The sequence below is a fragment of the Balaenoptera ricei genome, chromosome 6, assembly GCF_028023285.1.
Source record: "Balaenoptera ricei isolate mBalRic1 chromosome 6, mBalRic1.hap2, whole genome shotgun sequence".
Lineage (NCBI taxonomy): Eukaryota > Metazoa > Chordata > Mammalia > Artiodactyla > Balaenopteridae > Balaenoptera > Balaenoptera ricei.
The window spans coordinates 58,114,708-58,132,499 of record NC_082644.1 but is presented as its reverse complement, the minus strand read 5'-3'; the positions used below and the strand labels follow the sequence as shown (position 1 = coordinate 58,132,499).

The 17,792-nt window shown below is 40.3% G+C and overlaps 1 protein-coding gene across 3 annotated transcripts in view; it reads right to left on the bottom strand.

Moving 5' to 3' along the window:
- The window catches only part of TTC39B (tetratricopeptide repeat domain 39B), a 138,530-nt gene that overhangs the window by 43,238 nt on the left and 77,500 nt on the right, over positions 1–17,792 (bottom strand). For 2 of the 3 annotated variants that reach the window (XM_059924695.1, XM_059924696.1), the window contains 5 exons: positions 13,597–13,707; positions 10,243–10,374; positions 9,193–9,269; positions 3,618–3,685; positions 584–648 (listed from right to left, as the gene is read on the bottom strand). In XM_059924695.1, the coding sequence (XP_059780678.1) occupies positions 584–648; positions 3,618–3,685; positions 9,193–9,269; positions 10,243–10,374; positions 13,597–13,707 (453 nt within the window). The remainder of the gene's footprint in view (positions 1–583; positions 649–3,617; positions 3,686–9,192; positions 9,270–10,242; positions 10,375–13,596; positions 13,708–17,792) is intronic. The other variant, XM_059924699.1, reaches the window with a different exon arrangement.

Sequence of the window (17,792 nt, the reverse complement as noted above, 5' to 3'; positions counted from 1 at the left end):
AACACAGGTTCTAAATATACAAAGCAAATACTGACAGAACTAAAGGGAGAAATGGATGACTCCAGAATCAAAGCTGAAGATTTTTAACTCTGTGAGTAAAGGATAGGACAACTAGATAAAAATCAGTAAGGATATAGAAGATGCGAATGACACTATGGTCCACTTTAATTGAACATCTGAATCACTGCAGAACTTCATTGGAGCAGTGATGTTCTAGAGTCTGGACCAAAGACATACCGGTACATACCTGTCATTTTAAATTTATAAATTGTTTTTAGGAGAGAGAAACTAAGATTAGCTAATCAGAAATTATGTAAGTACTTTTCTTTACATCTATTTTTCTTTTAAAACTGCATTTAAACTTAAATTGTGTTGTCCTATGGCATTGAATACACCTCAGTAAGCCAAAAATCAAGTGCATTTTTACCAACACCAAATTTAAAAAAACATAGTCATACTGACTGAGAACTTTGAAGTACAAAATGGTACATAGTACAAGAATCACTTAGAAACCACAAGAACGTGGTCAAAAAGGTACAAACCTTGTTAAAAGATTTTTTATAAATCTTAATTTTTAACTTACTTATATATTTGGTAACTTGTTCTAATTTTGAGTCCACCTTTGATGAAGTTGATCATATTTTCATCCTGAAAACAATTAAATAATTAGATCATTTAGCAAAAGATTCTTAAACTGTCCCCACAGCTGTGTAGCTGCGTGATTAGAACAAAACACTATCTTTTGAGGACATGATTTTTAAATTAAAACATTCTTCTTGCTTTACACCTGAAATGCTTTTTTGTCATTTTTCTTCCAAGTTAGAGGACAACAACAAGGAAACATTTCTTAAATCCTTGCATTACTTTAAGGAAGTAAGGAAGTAATCCTCATCAATTTGGGGCCATAAAGGTTAGTCCAAACGTACTTCAATAAACATCATCAACTACTGAGCAACTTTCTTCTGGGTTCAATGGAATTCAAAATGGCTGACTTTAAGGATATGCTCCAAGGACTTTTCTGTCTGTCTTACTCCAAGTAATGGGATTATGGTTCTTCTTTAGGGGGTACTTTAGCAGGCAGTCTATTTAACATTGTGAATTTCATTCATATACATTTCCAGACCACAAATAACTGATTTGGATTCTAAATTTGTTGTCACTAATATGAAATTCTGTTTAGGGGAAAAAAAGATCACTTCTCTTTGTCTGATGGTCATCAACCATAAAACTGGGGCAGCTGGCCTAAATGAATGACCTTTTTAGGGTGAGCATTCTAGGATTCCAAGAGCCTCTTATTAAAGCATATCAAATAACTGCTTGAAAGATGTTACTCTAATAGAAGGTGCTAATGGAGATAGTTCCATGCTTTTCTAGTCCGTTAATATCAGAAAGATGCTCTGGTATTGATTTCCTGTGCACTTGAGCATCCTTCCGAAACAAAAGAAGAACTAATTTTAGTTTGTTAATGTCATCAATTACTTAAATACTTAATATCTAAATTATTAAAAGAATCAATAAATGTAAAATTCACTATGCAATTTAAATATTTATTTTCTGATTTTAAGGAATCTTATGGTTACACAAGTTCCAATACTGGCCAGGAAAGAATTTCTTAAATTGGATTAAAATCTGCCTCAAAGAAGAATATTTCATTTCAGGATTCACCGAACATTTGCTGAATGCCTATTTTACAGCAGGCACCCAAACACAAAATCAGACAAAAGCAACACAACTCGCTAAGGGATGGAGGCATGCATGGATGGAGACATGTGGGGGATGTCATGACAGCACAAAGGTGGGCGGGGATGTGAAGAGGTCCACAAAAGCTTCCTGGAAGCATCAATGCTTAAAGCACACACATACACACACACACAAAAAAGATTGGGAAGTAACCAGCTGAAGGAAGGAAGGCAAGGTAAGTATGAACTTTGCAAGCAAAAAAAAAAAAACCCTCAGGGAAGCATTAAAGATGCTGGTGTGCTTGGCTTGGCCATCTGTGCTTATATAACTCAGCACTGCTGCAGAAACCTACTACAAAAAAGGGAATGACTAAGGAATAAGAAAGCTACCTGTGTTGTACCTGTGCCACTCAAGTATGCAACATACCTGCCAGTAGCAGTTGAGGACATTGGTAAGAGGGGAGTAGGGAACTTGGGGGGGGAAGATACCAGTTTGGTTAGAAAAAGCCTTCCCCATTTGTGATATTCTGATACAGAACCACTGCCATAGTCAATGAGGGCTACTAAATGCTGAAGCAGAGACATGACCAGGTGAAATTCTCATCTTCGAGAGGGTGCACAATTGCACAATGGAGAGTAAGCTGGAGGGAAGAGAAACTACAGACTGAAGGTCCCTGGGTTGCCATTCAGTCTAGGGAAGAGCTGACAAGCCCCCCACTAGAACAGTTATAGTCAGAATAAAGAGGAAGAGACAGAGCTGATAAACCTTCAAAAGGTAAAAGCAGCACGACCACGAGCCTGGCTGGATACAGAGGCATGAGGAAGAGGGGAGCCATGGATATCTCCCAGATGTTGAACTACAAGCCCCCCAGACATAAAAAACAAAAAACAAAAAACTTTCAAATCAATGATTTTATTGTCAAATTATCATTTGAAAAACAAACACATCAGAAAAAACTGGGGGCCTCCGTGACTAGCCTTATGTTTACTGAGGCAGTAAGACTGTTGTTTTCAACCAGCCTTCATAATATGTGGGGTTTTAGGAAACAGCCCCCTACACCAGATTGACTTAATTTTACTTAACCAGAATCCAACCTAAGAGGTCACCCTCCAGAAAAAGAGAAAAGCAACTCTCAATTCAATGTAAACCATTGAGACTGAGGAAGATTTTCCATCTCACAGTTGAATTTCTGCCCCCTTACAATCTCCACCCCGCTTCTACCCCCACTGTATCCATCACCGCCACCTGTGTGGCCACAATGTTAAAATCCATATTTTCTAGAAGAACTGGAAGCTACAATGACAGGCAAGGTACTGGTGGTAACAATTCCTAGAGGTGAAATTTAAATGCCCCATGAGAAAAGGAGTCAGTGTTTTGTTTAGTGACTTTTTTTTAACTGCTCTTCCAAAAGAAGAAATAAAAGAAAGGGGAACGAGAATACGAAGAGTGGGGAAATAAAATGTGAGGTATACATGGGAAGTTTGGCTCTCGATGCATGCATAACTAAGCTTTGCTGAAGCATCTGACGCAAGAAGGGAGCAGCCAAGGACGCTGAAGCCTCCTCCAGCCGGTCACTCCTGTGTGCAGCCCTCCACCATTAGCAAGCACAAAGAGGGATGACCTCACAGTTCTCATACAGAGCAGCGTTCTGAAATTAGGTGAGGTAGTTGCAAGACAGCTTCTTCAAAAGGCAGTGGTTCCCAATAAAGCGAAGTTCGAAACAGCATTTTAAGTGCATTTGAGTAGGAAAAAAAAAAAAAAAAAAAAACAACCCAGGGTCTTCTTTCAGCCAAAGTTTATCAGTAATCACAAATATCTTTCACTACAACTCTAAGTCAAAAGAACTGAAGCACTGACATAGAATGAGCCACATCTCTTCTATGTCGTACTTGGCAGGCTTCCCGGGCGATGCTGATTCTAAGCCAAATGTTCATTACCTGCACAAACGTGAGGGCTGCTTTCTGTAGGAGGCACTCGGCATAACAGATTTCGGCATGCATTTCCTCTATTAAAAACAAATAAAAATATATTAAGGAAAATCCCATATCCACAGTAATTGCTCTGAGATGTTCAGAAAAGACGGGTAGATAAATGAGCCCAAGGGAGACAATAAAAACCTAGGTTGCTTTGGTGCTTCCGTAAAAGTGGAATGATGACCTCAGTTCTCAGGCCCTCAGCAAGAATTTTTCCAGAATGCGTGAAATGCTTCGGGGAAGTTATCTTTGGCTCCATTCACATATAACTGCCAAGAGTCAGGACCTTGGTGTCAAAGACCCAAACTCAGCTCACCAAAATGTAAAAACCAAAATGCAAAAGCACTTCTCGGAAAAAAGGAAACCACTTATCTTTTAACTTAACGGGAATAGGCCAGTTTAACACAGTTATAGATTGGAAATCTAACTTAAATATACTAATTCTAGCTTCTAAAATGTGAAGGCATGATCGTCATGACAATGGTTAGGCATGCTATCAACTTGAAGAGAAAGCAGTAATTCCCTAGGGTTCTAGGAAAAAGAACTGGCCTGCATGCTCAACTCATGACTCCTCATTCAGGGATGACTTGATGTAAAAAAGTTCACACTAGTACAGTTTGGGGCTATTTGGATCACTGAGATATCTAGTGCAGGAACAAGGCACTCACAAAAGGGCTACATAAAACTACGTATGTATCCCTGGGACACGTGGAGTGGCCCAAAACACGTGGCCTATCTTCCTAAACAGTCCATGATACCTGCAGAGATCGGGGAGGGAGAAATCTTTGCATTTTCTTTTTTTTTTTTTTTTTTTTGCATAAACAAAACCAGCAGATTCCCGTTTTATCCATGGGATGCAAACTGGTGTGTTATTTAAGTAAATGAGCTGTGGGGTATTTCACGGCCTAGGTGGCAGGGACGGCCCTGCCACGTACCAGTTGTAGAACCTCGAGCAAGCTACCCTCCCCCTCTCTCTGCTGCTTTCCTTGTTCCTAAAGTCCAGCTAATGACAACATCTCTACTTCAGAGCTGAAGAATTCAACCAGGTGCTGCCTGTGAAGCTCAACGGGCAGAGTAAGCCCTCGATATGCATCAGCTACTTTCACTAAGATCACTGCCCTTGGTCCTTGTCATGCTTTTTGCCAGAAGTTCAGAAAGCAGAACATCTTTATGTGATGTACGTAACTGAAAAACGGGGTATCTCTGTGTTAATGGGAACGTGGTTGAATCTAACTGGATAAGAACTAGTGCTTTCTTTCTTTCACTTACACACACAGGACCCCTCCCGACCACCCACACACACACTCACACACACACACACACACACACACACACATTCTCTCACACACACACACTACTAGTTCTCACAAACAGGTTCACCTTCCTGCCATGCTCATATTGCAAAGGCTGATTTACAAAGAAGCAACGATGCAACTAAGATCTTCCAACAGCACGCGTAAGGTGGGGCCAGACGCACAACAGGCCAGCCTTGAGGAGCAGTGGCCTCTGCGCAATCTGGCAGCATCGGCAGCCTGAGTCTCAGTCCTTCGGAGCGCCTCACCTCAAAGTGTGCCCCCGAATTTTCTCCGTGGGTTCAGTGGGAGAAAAACTGGTAACTTTTATTTTTACAGACTCACTTGAACATCCTCTTTCCAGGGAAACTTGTAACAAAGTGGGAACTGTTAGTAATTATGCACTTTGAAAGCCTGCTCGGTAACCCAGATGGCTGGCTTGGGGCGTGTGCCGAGAAGGCGGTGAAGTGGCTGCTGGGAGAGAGCCAACACGAGCAAAGGCAAGGAGCACGGAGCCCTGCGTGGCAAGCCCACTGGTGCACCTTTGGCTGAAGCACGAGGTGTGTACAGGGAGGAGTGGGCAATGGGCCTGGAAACGTAAGTCGGGGCTGAATTATGGACGACCTTGAATATCAGAGTCTGGGCTTCATTTGGTAGACAATGGTGGGTCCTTGCAGAGATCTAAGCAGAAGGGCAGATGGATCAGAGTTAAGCTCAAGATGGACAAGTCAAAGAGCAGCACGAACGACATAACAAGAAGGGAAGAAAGTTTGAACTCTGTATTCTGCGCGTAAGGAATCTTCATCTTAAATTCCTTTCACATCCTAAGCACCGTATATAAACGTCTGTTTTTAAAGGCAATTTGAAAGCCATTTAGGGCAATGTGCCAGCCATGAGGAAGGAAGAATGGGTGTGTCCCATGTTAAACCCACAAAAAAGTTTAATTAAATATCCTCACTCCTGCAGAAAACCAGCCATTCAAGGATGGAAATGGAAATTACCAAGAGGAAAAACAAAGTGCACCCTAAATCCACAATGTTTTGACATGCTCCCTTGAACACAAAGTCTGTTTGGGTTGCAGCAACAGCCAAACTCATTAGGAATAAATGCAATTTAATTTATAAAAGTCTTATTTCTTCACTCTGATTGATTTATATTGGGCAGCCCTTAGCTCTCAAAATTAGATATTTGGCATTTACAAATAGGTACCTACCAGAACATCTTTTAATTATAAATTCCTCAGTTCACTGAAGGAAATATCTTCATTATGCACTGAAGTGTCAGCTAAGCATGCCTTCAGACATAAAAGTCTAAATAAACCTTATTTCAGAATAGGTTAAAGTTACAGCCTGATTTATTTTCATAATTTTTTAATTAAGACCTTATTTTTTTAACAGCAGTTTTAGGTTCACAGAGAAATTGAGGGGAAGGTAGAGAGATTTCCCATATATCCCTTTACCCCCAAACACGCATAACCTCTCCCGTTATCAACATGCCCTCCAAAGTGGTACATTTGTTACAAGTGACAAACCTCCACTGACATATCATAATTACCCAAAGTCCACAGTTTACATTAGCGTTCACTCTTGGTGTTGCACATTCTATGGGTTTGGACAAATGTATAATGACATGTATCTATCATTATGGTATCAGTATTTTTCACTGCCCTAAAAATTCTCTGTGCTCCACCTATTCATCCCCTGGCAACCATTGATCTTTTTACTGTCTCCACAGTTTTGCCTTTTCCAGAATCTTATATGCTTGGAATCATACAGTACGTTGCCTTTTCAGACTGGTGTCTTTCACTTAGGAATATGCACTTAAGGCTCCTCCATGTCTTTTCATGACTTGATAGATCATTTCTTTTTAGCACTGAATAATATTCCACTGTCTGGATATACCACACTTTATTATTTATCCATTCACCTATTGAAGGTCAAGTTCTGAATAAAGCTGCCATAAACATTCATTTGCAGATTTTGGGGTTAACACAAGTTTTCAGCTCCTAGTTTTGTAAGAAACTGCCATACTATCTTCCAAAGTGGCTGTACCATTTGCATTCCCACCAGCCATGAATGAGAGTTCCTGTTCCTCCATATCCTCACCAACATTTGGTGTTGTCAGTGTTCCAGATTTTGGACACTCTCATAGGTGTGTAGTGGTATCTCATTGCTGTTTATTTTTCAATACTTCTAAATACGCCATGCCCAAAGACAGAATAAAAAGATAAGAACAGTACCATCTATTTTCAAGATGTCTAACATAGAAATAATTCAACATTTTCTTCATCCATATGTGTCACATTTTGTGCCCTTTTCTACCCAACTACAGGACAAGGTGTGGGGTATGTGGCTTAGGGAAAGGCAGATCAGGTTTGAACTCTGCTCTGCTAAGCAGGTAATCTTGGACCATTTGTCTAATCTCTCTGAACATCACTTTCTAGTCTATAAAAAGGAGGTTACACACAGGTTAGATTGGATAATGCTAAGGAAAGCATCAAGGACAGTGTCTCACACATAGAGAGTGCCTTTAAAAAATGGGGCATTATCATTATTATGTTTTAAGTTATTATTATTATTCATATTTATACCAATAATACCATGCCATTCTTTTGTAAACTAAGGTGAAAAAAAAATCTCAAATGCCAGCCTTTATATTGCAAAGAAAAAGGGAGGCGGGGGAAATGGGCCACTGGAGAGAAGCCATAGAGAGGAAAACAGAAGAATATAAATGAGTCAAATTTCTTTGGGGCCCATTTAATTTCCCACTGACCTACTTTAGCGGACTTTAGGTCTCCTGGGGCCAATTTACATAAATGGCCCTAAGATGAAAAATATGAAAACATAGTCTATCTGAAATCAAGGGGATAAGTAAACTCTTAAGGGTCCTTGGAGGTCAGTTTCTGGAGAAAAAGATGATGGGCTTCAGCTGCCTGGAGGGACCAGTGAAATCCACTCTGCTGTATGATGGCTGCAGGGCCAGCATCATACCTTTTGGAAGAAGTCTTGTAATCCCCTCCTGTTATCAACACTCTAGTGAGCCCAAGTTCTCCAATGTCCATAACAAGTTGATAATACTCTTCTAACAAAGCAAACAAAACTTCACAATGAAACACACTCAAAAATGTGTCTGGCACACACTTGACCACTAGGAATGACAGACAGCAGTATCCAGAATTGCTCCTGCCTTAATTGGCTACAGCTACTTTAACGATTTTGTGTTACCTCTTCCAGAGAACAAATTTGACAATGACAACACAGGCACAAATGCTCCTTGGACGGCAGAAGCTTTACTCTACAATGGCCTCATTTGAAAGATGTTATTTTCTCTTCTACAGGCATACTGGGATGCTCCTTTCTTATAAACCATCCTGACTAGAGAATAACACTAAAAAAACAGGGCTGATCATAGAACTTCTGCCCTAATCTCTGTGGAATATCAAGCAACTGACAGCAAAAGGAGTCATTTCCTCCCAGCCATCTGATCAAATGCTGCAGACATTCCTGGATTCTTGAATATTCCTAAATGTCCACAAACCAAACATCTTCCATACTGTGAAACATCATAATTATTTTAAAGGTATCAAAATTACTTTGACCTTGAAGAAAAAATTAATAGCTTGTGGAAAAATAGAAACTTTTGTACATGGGTGGTAAGAATATAAACTGACCTAATTTTTTGGAGAAAATATTGTCAATATCTATAAATGTTTTCTATTTTCAAATAGTCCCAGTAATTCCACTTCTAGCAATCTAGCCTATGAAATACTTACAAAAATGCATGAAGACATTATTTGTAATAGCGAAAGAAACAATGTAACTGCCCTTCAATAGAGACAAAGTAAGTAACTGATGGCACCTGTCCTAAGGAATACTACATAGCTATTAAATAGAATGAAGTACAATTTATATGTCTTGACATGGAAAAAGTCAATTGCCAAAAATTACATTGTAGCATAACATGTATCACATGATTCTACATTAGCAAAAAATGAAAAATACATGAAAAACTACAAAAATCCTATGTGTACCTTCTGTATATATTTGTACATGTACACAGAAAAGTCTGCAAGGCTTGAAAACCAACTATTAACAGTGGTTACTTCTAGAGGGTGAGTATGATGGGGAAGAGAAAAAGACATTCCATTTACTTTATATTATACACTTAAGTGCTGAATTTTATGAGCATGACCACATTTTAGTTTTTCAAAGAAAGGAAAAAAACCTAATCTTTTAAAGGCCTCTTACCTTCAGTCAGCTGTTCCAATGATCCTCTAGAAAGAAGACTTGAGAAAGATTCTACGACTGTGCATTTTTTCCTGTATCTGCAGAGAATAAGTAGAAGGGGAGATGGGAAGTAGAAAGAAAAAAATAACAATAATCAAGCTCATTTTCATTTGACATTCATTTCAGTCACAGTCACACCAAAGAGTCACCAAAACAGAACTCTAAACCCTAAAATCTCTGGGGCAGAGACCACCCTTTTGAACCCTGCACACCCAGCTCCCAACACTGGCATCCTGTGGGCATTTAATCCAAGCTTACTGAACAAGTGCATGGACAAACATACACATAACAGTCAATACTAACCCTGTCATGCACCTTCCCTGATCTCTATGGCTAAAATCAGTATTTCTGTTGTTAAGGGTCACCTCGCCACGGGTTAAGAATGGAGTTAAAGTGCAGTGTTTGGAAGCTCTCTTCCCTTGAGGGGCTGGAAACATAATTACAAGAGGACATAATTTCAGCAATGTTAAAATTCACCAATGCTAGTTAACAGCTTTTGCTAGGAGCTTCCTATACACACAAAGATTAAAATAAAACTGAAATTCCATGTCATTTACACCAAGCAAAAGTGTTTAAATATGTCCATTTAGACAAATAAAAGACTCCCTTCTGAATTTGCAGCATTTCCCACATAAAAGAAGAATGCTCCTTGCTTGGCCTGGCTTGGCATGTGGTACCTAAACGCTCCACCAGGGGGACCCCGAGAGATGCTTGCTGCTAATCCCACTGAAATCCTCAGCCCTTCTCGGTAGTTCAAGTACCAACGAGAAAAGTAGAAGATATAGATGCCACGTGTTCCGCCATCCCAGCATCATACTATAATTCTTTAGTGGAAATATTTTTATCTCCCGTACATAAAACTACATGAGGCCAGGAACCTGTGATGCTCAAGTCCTTTTCTATAACCGTGGCCAACTTCCAACAGAGCTCTCAGTCAGGCTAAGTGCATCCATTTTGTCACACAGAAAGGTTTGTAGGCGTGTCTCAAGTATTTAATTACTCAGCTCATACTTTTGGCAGGTTTGTAAGGCGTCCTTCATGGCAGAAATGCCATTTTGGATGTCCTGTTGCTCGAAGGTCATGACGGCCTGAAGCACCACAATCGTACTGTAGCCCAAGGCATGGTACATGCTCTCCTTAGCCCTGGGGAGAACACGGAAATTACTACATTTCAATTCAACTGAAAAGCATTCAGGTCTCATCTGAAATTAATCACAAGAAATTCTAGTAAATCCACGACGTGACTTTCACAGTAACGACTTTTACTCCTTCACCATGATCATTGAAATAATATGGCCTATGAAAGACATGCCCTAAAGAACTCAAACTCTGAGGACTTTCCAATTCAAGCCCACGCAGGCAGCACAAAACTTTCCAGGTTGAAGCAGAGTGCAGCATATACTGTTCCCTGTTTGAGCACAAGGGGGCAGCCTGCTGACTCATTTCCTAGAAAATGTTTCAAAGCAAACCCAATTTTTCCCAGTTGTACAAGAAGCAGTATACCGTCTTTTGCTCTGAAATAAGTGCTAAAATAAAGGCCACTGGAAATATAGTTTGTGACAAAGAAATTCTGATATGTTTTTTGAAAGGTAAGTCTTGTTTAAAATCATTCCCTCCCTTCTCCCAGCCAGAGGCCACGAGGAAGCAAGATTTTTGCAATAAGTTAGGTCAGCCACAAAGGGCCCAGACAAAAATTCATGGTAGATCTCTTACCAAATCTAATCCCATTATCTGGGAATTCTGATTAAAGTTCTGGATAATTCAAATTATCAAGTTATCCGTTTGATTCTTAAGGACATTCAGTCCAAATGGATGGCACATCCCAGACTCTCAGGCAGTGAAAACTTCACCATCTCTTTCCTGAAAACTTCTCAAGCTATGTTAATTAGTTATTTATAAGATCTACAATATTAATGCATGGTTTTGTTTTTAATTCAAATACTTTTTGTACAATACTTTTTTTTTTTTTTTTTTTTTTGCTGCTCTGCAAAACAAATACAAGCCACAGTATACTTCCCCCCCCCCCCAGAAAGAGTCTAAACATCCTTTGGTAATTTGCAGTTAGTCCCAAACAGTGAGGGCACTAGCTATTCAAAAAAAGAAATAAAGAAAAAAAAAAGGAATAAGAGGAGCCCAAAGTGAATCAGCAATTGTGGTTTCAAACCTCACATTTAAAAAAAAAATTTTTTTTATTGAAGTGTAGTTGATTTACAATGTTGTATAAACCCCACATTTTAAACCAAAAGCTTCTCCAAGGGGAAAAAAAAGTATTCCAGTGGGAAAAACGTTATGTTTAACAGTGAAACATGCATAAAGATCAGAGAATATAAAACTTGACTAAGTGTAAGACTGTCATTTATTTTCATTCCATATTATGACCAGCTGGGTGTCAGTGGAGGAGAAAAAACGGAGACTTTTTGAATAAAAAACAAAGGAGACAGGCAGGCAGATTGAGACAGGAGAGACAAGGAGAGAACAAGAGGCAGAGAGAGAAAGAGAGGGAGGGAGAGAGGAAGACAGAGGGATATAGAGACAGAAGATGAAGAGACAGACAGAGAGGTCTGAAGGACTAAGAAGGACAGAAGGAAAAAGGCAGGTACAGGCAAGGCAGAGCAGCGGTCCCCAACCTTTTTGGCACCAGGGACCAGTTTCGTGGAAGACAATTTTTCCACGAACAAGAGGGGTTGGGGTGGGGGGGTTTCTGGATGATTCAAGCGCATTGATTTATTATGGTCTCTGTAAAAACCTCTCTGCTAATGACAATCTGTATTTGCAGCCATTCCCCAGCACTAGCATCACCACCTCAGCTCCACCTCAGATCATCAGGCATTAGATTCTCATAAGGAGCGCGCAACCTAGATCTCTCGCATGCTCAGTTCACAGTAGGGTTCGCACTCCTATGAGAATCTAATGCCCCCACTGACCTGACAGGAAGCGGAGCTCAGGCAGTAATGCGAGCAATGGGGAGAGGCTGTAAATACAGATGAAGCTTCACTCACTCGCACGCCACTCACCTCCTGCTGTGTGGCCCAGTTCCTAACACGCCACGGACCAGTACCCATCTGTGGCCCGGGAGTTGGGAACCCCTGAGGTAGAGGATGCGAGACAAGCACTGGGTGGAGACAGCCCTGGGCAATTTCCATAGGCCAGGGACTTCACCATCTATTTTATCATCTGTTCTTAACCTCTGAAATGCTAATTGGTCGCAGCTCTTCTAAGTCTTAGAATTACCAAAGCCTCAGTAGGTACATGAATTTCTAAGATTCAAAGTCAATGACCAGAGTCACATCACCCTGCTCACCCTACGGACTCCTCAAAGGAATGAGAGTCACACTCTGTGCCCACGTAACTGTCTTGAAATTATTATCTGAGGTCTAAGCTTCATCCAAGTAAGACACTGTGTTTGGAGGCACAAGGTAAGATTATTCCTGCCGAGCTCTAGTCACACTGTACAGGTGGACACTGGGGTCAAAGTGAGGCCTAGTAAGAAGGCTAAGCAGAGGTTTTGCTGCCACATCATCAGAATTAACAGGTACTATTAATTGAAATGAAACTGCCTAAGTGATTTATCACATAAATAGGGAGTCCCAGTAAGATTTTTATTATCTTAAATTTCTTTTTAGCATCTGAGATTACCATATTTTAGTTCTTCCCACACCCATTTCTTTTTTTTTTTTAATTTATTTATTTATTTATTCTTGGCTGCATTGGGTCTTCGTTGCTGTGCACGGGCTTATCTCTAGTTGTGGTAAGCAGGGGCTACTCTTTGTTGCGGTGTGCATGCCTCTCATTGTAGTGGCTTCTCTTGTTGCAGAGCACAGGCTCTAGGCACACAGACTCAGTAGTTGTGGCTCCCGGGCCCTAGAGCGCAGGCTCAGTAGTTGTGGCTCACAGGTTTATTTGCTCCACGGCATGTGAGATCTTCCCAGACAAGGGATCAAACCCGTGTCCCCTGCATTGGCAGGTGGATTCTTAACCACTGCACCACCAGGGACGTCCACCCATACCCATTTCAAAAGAAACTTTTCTCAATGATATTTAAGTTTCAGAGGAATATCCATAGAAATATTTCACTGAAGAAAGCCAAATAAAGCTCTATGAAACTAATAAGATGACACTATTTGAACAAGTATAGAAATTAAGATAGGAGAAAGAATCAGAAATGCTCTACTAATTAAAGTTGAAAAGACAGATTTCTTAACTGGATATTAAAACTAATCAACATTTAGGGGTCTCAACCAAATTAGTTTATAAATATTCAGGAGGAAGTACAGAAAAATTAACTGACAAGAATGACATCAGAGACAGAATCATCAAAAGCATCCAAAAAAATATATTTTATCTAAAAGAAATAAAGTTAATTACCATGGTCGAAGCAATTCTAAGGCATCTGTAAATTTGTTACTTAGAAATAAGTTCAGTGCCATTGTACATTCTTCCAGGCCACTCCTGAGATCCACCTTGGTTGACAGTGACCTAAAGATCAAGAAAAAAATACAAAGAATTTCTACAGCTTTTACTTATAGCAAGTTGTCACAGGGAGTGTGTGTGTGTGTGTGTGCGCGCGTGTGTACACTTTGGAGACAGAAGGACAGGCTGGAATTCTAACTCTGTCACTTACTAGCTGTGTCTCTAACCTCTGGGAACTTGACTTTCTCATCTGTAAAATGGGAACACCACCAACTACTTCATGGGGCTGCTTTGAAGATGGAACAAATTGACAAATAATGCTCATAGCAGGCACTTAGTAAATGATAGTCCTCCCATCACTCCAAAGACCACAAGTGTAGGAACTACATCTATTCATGAGTGGGAGCAGAGGTTATTTTATTTTAGTTTGATTATGTAGGGGTAAGAATGTAAGTCAGTGGAAAACTGCATTGTCTAAAATCTAAAGAAGATCCTGCCAGGTTATTTGTTTTTGATTCCACAGAAACTATCTTACAGCTCTGTAAATTATACGTAACTGATATCAATACAAAATAACTGTTGTCTATAGACACGTGTTAAAAAAGAGACAACAGGCCCAATCATCAAAAAAATCTACAAACAATAAATGCTGGAGAGGGTGTGGAGAAAAGGGAACCCTCTTGCACTGTTGGTGGGAATGTAAACTGATACAGCCACTATGGAGAACAGTATAGAGGTTCCTTAAAAAACTAAAAATAGAACTACCATACTACCAGCGATCCCACTACTGGGCATACACCCTGAGAAAACCATAATTCAAAGAGTCATGTACTACAATGTTCGTTGCAGCTCTGTTTACAATAGCCAGGACATGGAAGCAACCTAAGTGTCCATCAACAGATGAATGGATAAAGAAGATGTGGCACATATATACAATGGAATATTACCCAGCCATAAGAAGAAACGAAATTGAGTTATTTGTAGTGAGTTGGATGGACCTAGAGTCTGTCATACAGAGTGAAGTAAGTCAGAAAGAGAAAAACAAATACCATATGCTAACACATACATATGGAATCTAAAAAAAAAAAAAAAGGTCATGAAGAACCTAGGGGCAAGACAGGAATAAAGACACAGACCTACTAGAGAATGGACTTGAGGATACGGGGAGGGGTAAGGGTAAGCTGGGAGAAAGTGAAAGAGTGGCATGGACATATATACACTACCAAATGTAAAATAGATAGCTAGTGGGAAGCAGCCGCATAGCACAGGGAGATCAGCTCGGGGCTCTGTGTCCACCTAGAAGGGTGGGATAGGGAGGGTGGGAGAGAGACGCAAGAGGGAGGGGATATGGGGATATATGTATACATATAGCTGATTCACTTTGTTATACAGCAGAAAGTAACACACATTGTAAAGCAATTATACTCCAACAAAGATGTTAAAAGAAAAGAGACAACAGGCGCAAAATGGAGTCATTTATGCTAAGCCCCACCAGGATTTAAAGCTAACCTAATTACAGTTCCAACCTTCTCCAAGAATGTGACCTATAACCAGCCAACCTGGAATTTCCTGAACAGCACTTGGAAATCCACTGATACACCCCTTCCACTCCCCTTAGGAGGGCAACCTAGCCTAAAACAGTGCATTCTTTGCTATTAATTTCCTCTTTCCCCTGCTTCTTCTCTGCCTTGAAAAACCTTTCCTTTCCTGCAGCCTGAAGGAGCTCTTTTCTATTGCTAGATGGGATGCTGCCCAATTCACAAAGAGTTTAATAAAGACAATTAGATCTTCAAATTTAGTCAGTAACTTGTTATTTAACACATGTAAATTCTGTCCTGGCCTTCAATCGACTTCCCTCCTCCACTGTGGAAGAAGCTAGTTTTGCCTGAATTTGCACATTCATTTCAACATTCCTTTACTCCATATAAATTTGTGCTGTTTTGATATCTCCTTCAAATCTGTTTTAATATCTGCCTAGTTCTCTCCCTGATTAATGAGTTACGTAAAATTTTTAACATCTGTTCATTTTTACTCTGTATGAGTCATGATTTTACCCTTTTTTGAAACTCATTTTAATTATTTATAATTGATAGAAATTCTGCCCTTTAAAATGAGAGCCATCTCTAAAATGTTTTGTGTAACAACTTTTAACAAGAAAATATGTCAGTAAGGAAATAAGCAGTACAATGATTCATTTCAAAGTGCTGAAAGTTGAATTTCCGTGCCACCATCCTCTCCATATTCATTTTTTAAGCAGGAAAACAAAAATCCCACTTCAGTTATTCATCTTCCAGAAGTGGGTTCTGAAGGTGCTGCAGGGAACCACCCACCCTCTGCCCCCAGGTCTTCTCATGGCTGGTTCCTTCTTGTTATTCAAATATCAGCTCAAAAAGCATCAACTCAAGACCTGCATCGCTGACCTCAGCCCAACCTCTCTCATTGTTTTGTTTGCTCTATACCACTTATTACCATCCAAAATATCTTGTGCCTATATTTGTGGACCTGTTTGTCTTTGGCTATCTTCCTTCTCTAGGATATAAATGCAAGGAGGTTGTTTTAGTCACTGCTATGCCCCCAGGGCCTTTGGTTGTATCTAGAACATACTACAACGCCGTAAGTATTGTTGAGTGGCCGGATGGGTTGGGGGGATAGAGCGCTGCTCTGGGTAGAAACAGAATTCCTTATGCCTGGGACCTGAAAGCATCTCTCCTCCAGGGTGGTGCAGAAAGGAGACAAGCTCTTGGAAAAGGGGTTAGCTGGAGAGCTCATTTTGTGATGGTTAATTTTATAAGGCAACTTGAAAGGGCTAAGCAATGTCTAGATAGCTGGTACAACATTATTTTTGTGTCTGTGAGGGTGTTTCTGGAAGAGATTAGCCTTTGAATTGGTGAAATGAGTAAAGAAGATGGCCTTCCCCAATGTAGGTGGGCATCAGCCAATCCGTTGGGGGCCAGGATAGAACAAAAAGGCAGAGGAAGGGGGAATGTGTGATCTCTTCTCTATTTGAGCTGGGACATCTATCTTCTCCTCTCTTGTGCTTCTGGTTACCGGGCTGTCGGGCTTCAACTGAACTGCACCACTGGCTTTCCTAGTTCTGCAGCTTGCAGACAGCAGACCATGGGACTTCTCGGCTTTGATAATCACGTGAGCCAATTCCCATGACAAATCAATCTCTCTCTCTCTCTCTCTCTCTCTCTCTCTCTATATATATATATATATATATATATATATCTCCTATTGGTCTTCTTTCTCTGAAGAACCCTAATACTAACACAGAATTGCTTTGCCCTTAAGTTTCTAGTGAATGAAGAGGTCAAATACGAATGCTAGGAGTTCACAAACCTCTCTCATGAAGATTTTTCACAAGTAAATTGCTTAATACCTTCCATATCAGTCCAGCTCCAAATTTTGTCAGTGTTAGTTCCTGAGCATCTCTTGGATTTATCCTGTTTCACCTCCACTGCCTGCCAAGTTAGGTGTCATTTGCTGCCTGGTGTCTACAGACACATTTCTCCCCCTACTTCCTCCCCAAACCTGCCCCCCCCAATCAAATCTCTACCGAGAATTCATTCAGCTAATATTTATGGAGCTCTAACTACACACCAGGCACTCTTCTAGGTGTTGGGAATACACACTGAGCAGACCCATAGGGTTCCCGGCTGTGGAAGAGCTGGGGAGGGAGGGCAGACTTAAAACAAGGAGACCAGTAACTAAGATCATCTCAGACTGGGATAAGTGGTCTGGGGAAGAAACTGGTTGGGGAAGGGGGTGGGATGAAGCCCAACATTAATGAGGATGCTCATAGAAAGTTCTTGAAAAGGGTGACATCCAAGTGCTGCAGAATGGAGGCCACCACGAGAATATCTAGGTTGAGGGGAGAAGGGAGGTTCTAAGCTGGGAATGCGGTGAGCAAGGCAGAGAGTGGGAGGAAATGAGGACAGAAAGCAGGCAGAAAAGGGAAACCACGGTGGCAGAGAAGATGGACTTTGTTTTGTTTTGTTGTTTTTGTTTTAAATAGCAATTCTATTTTTTTTAAATTAATTTATTTTTTTAACATCTTTATTGGAGTATAATTGCTTTACAATGGTGTGTTAGTTTCTGCTTTATAACAAAGTGAATCAGTTATACATACACATATATCCCCATATCTC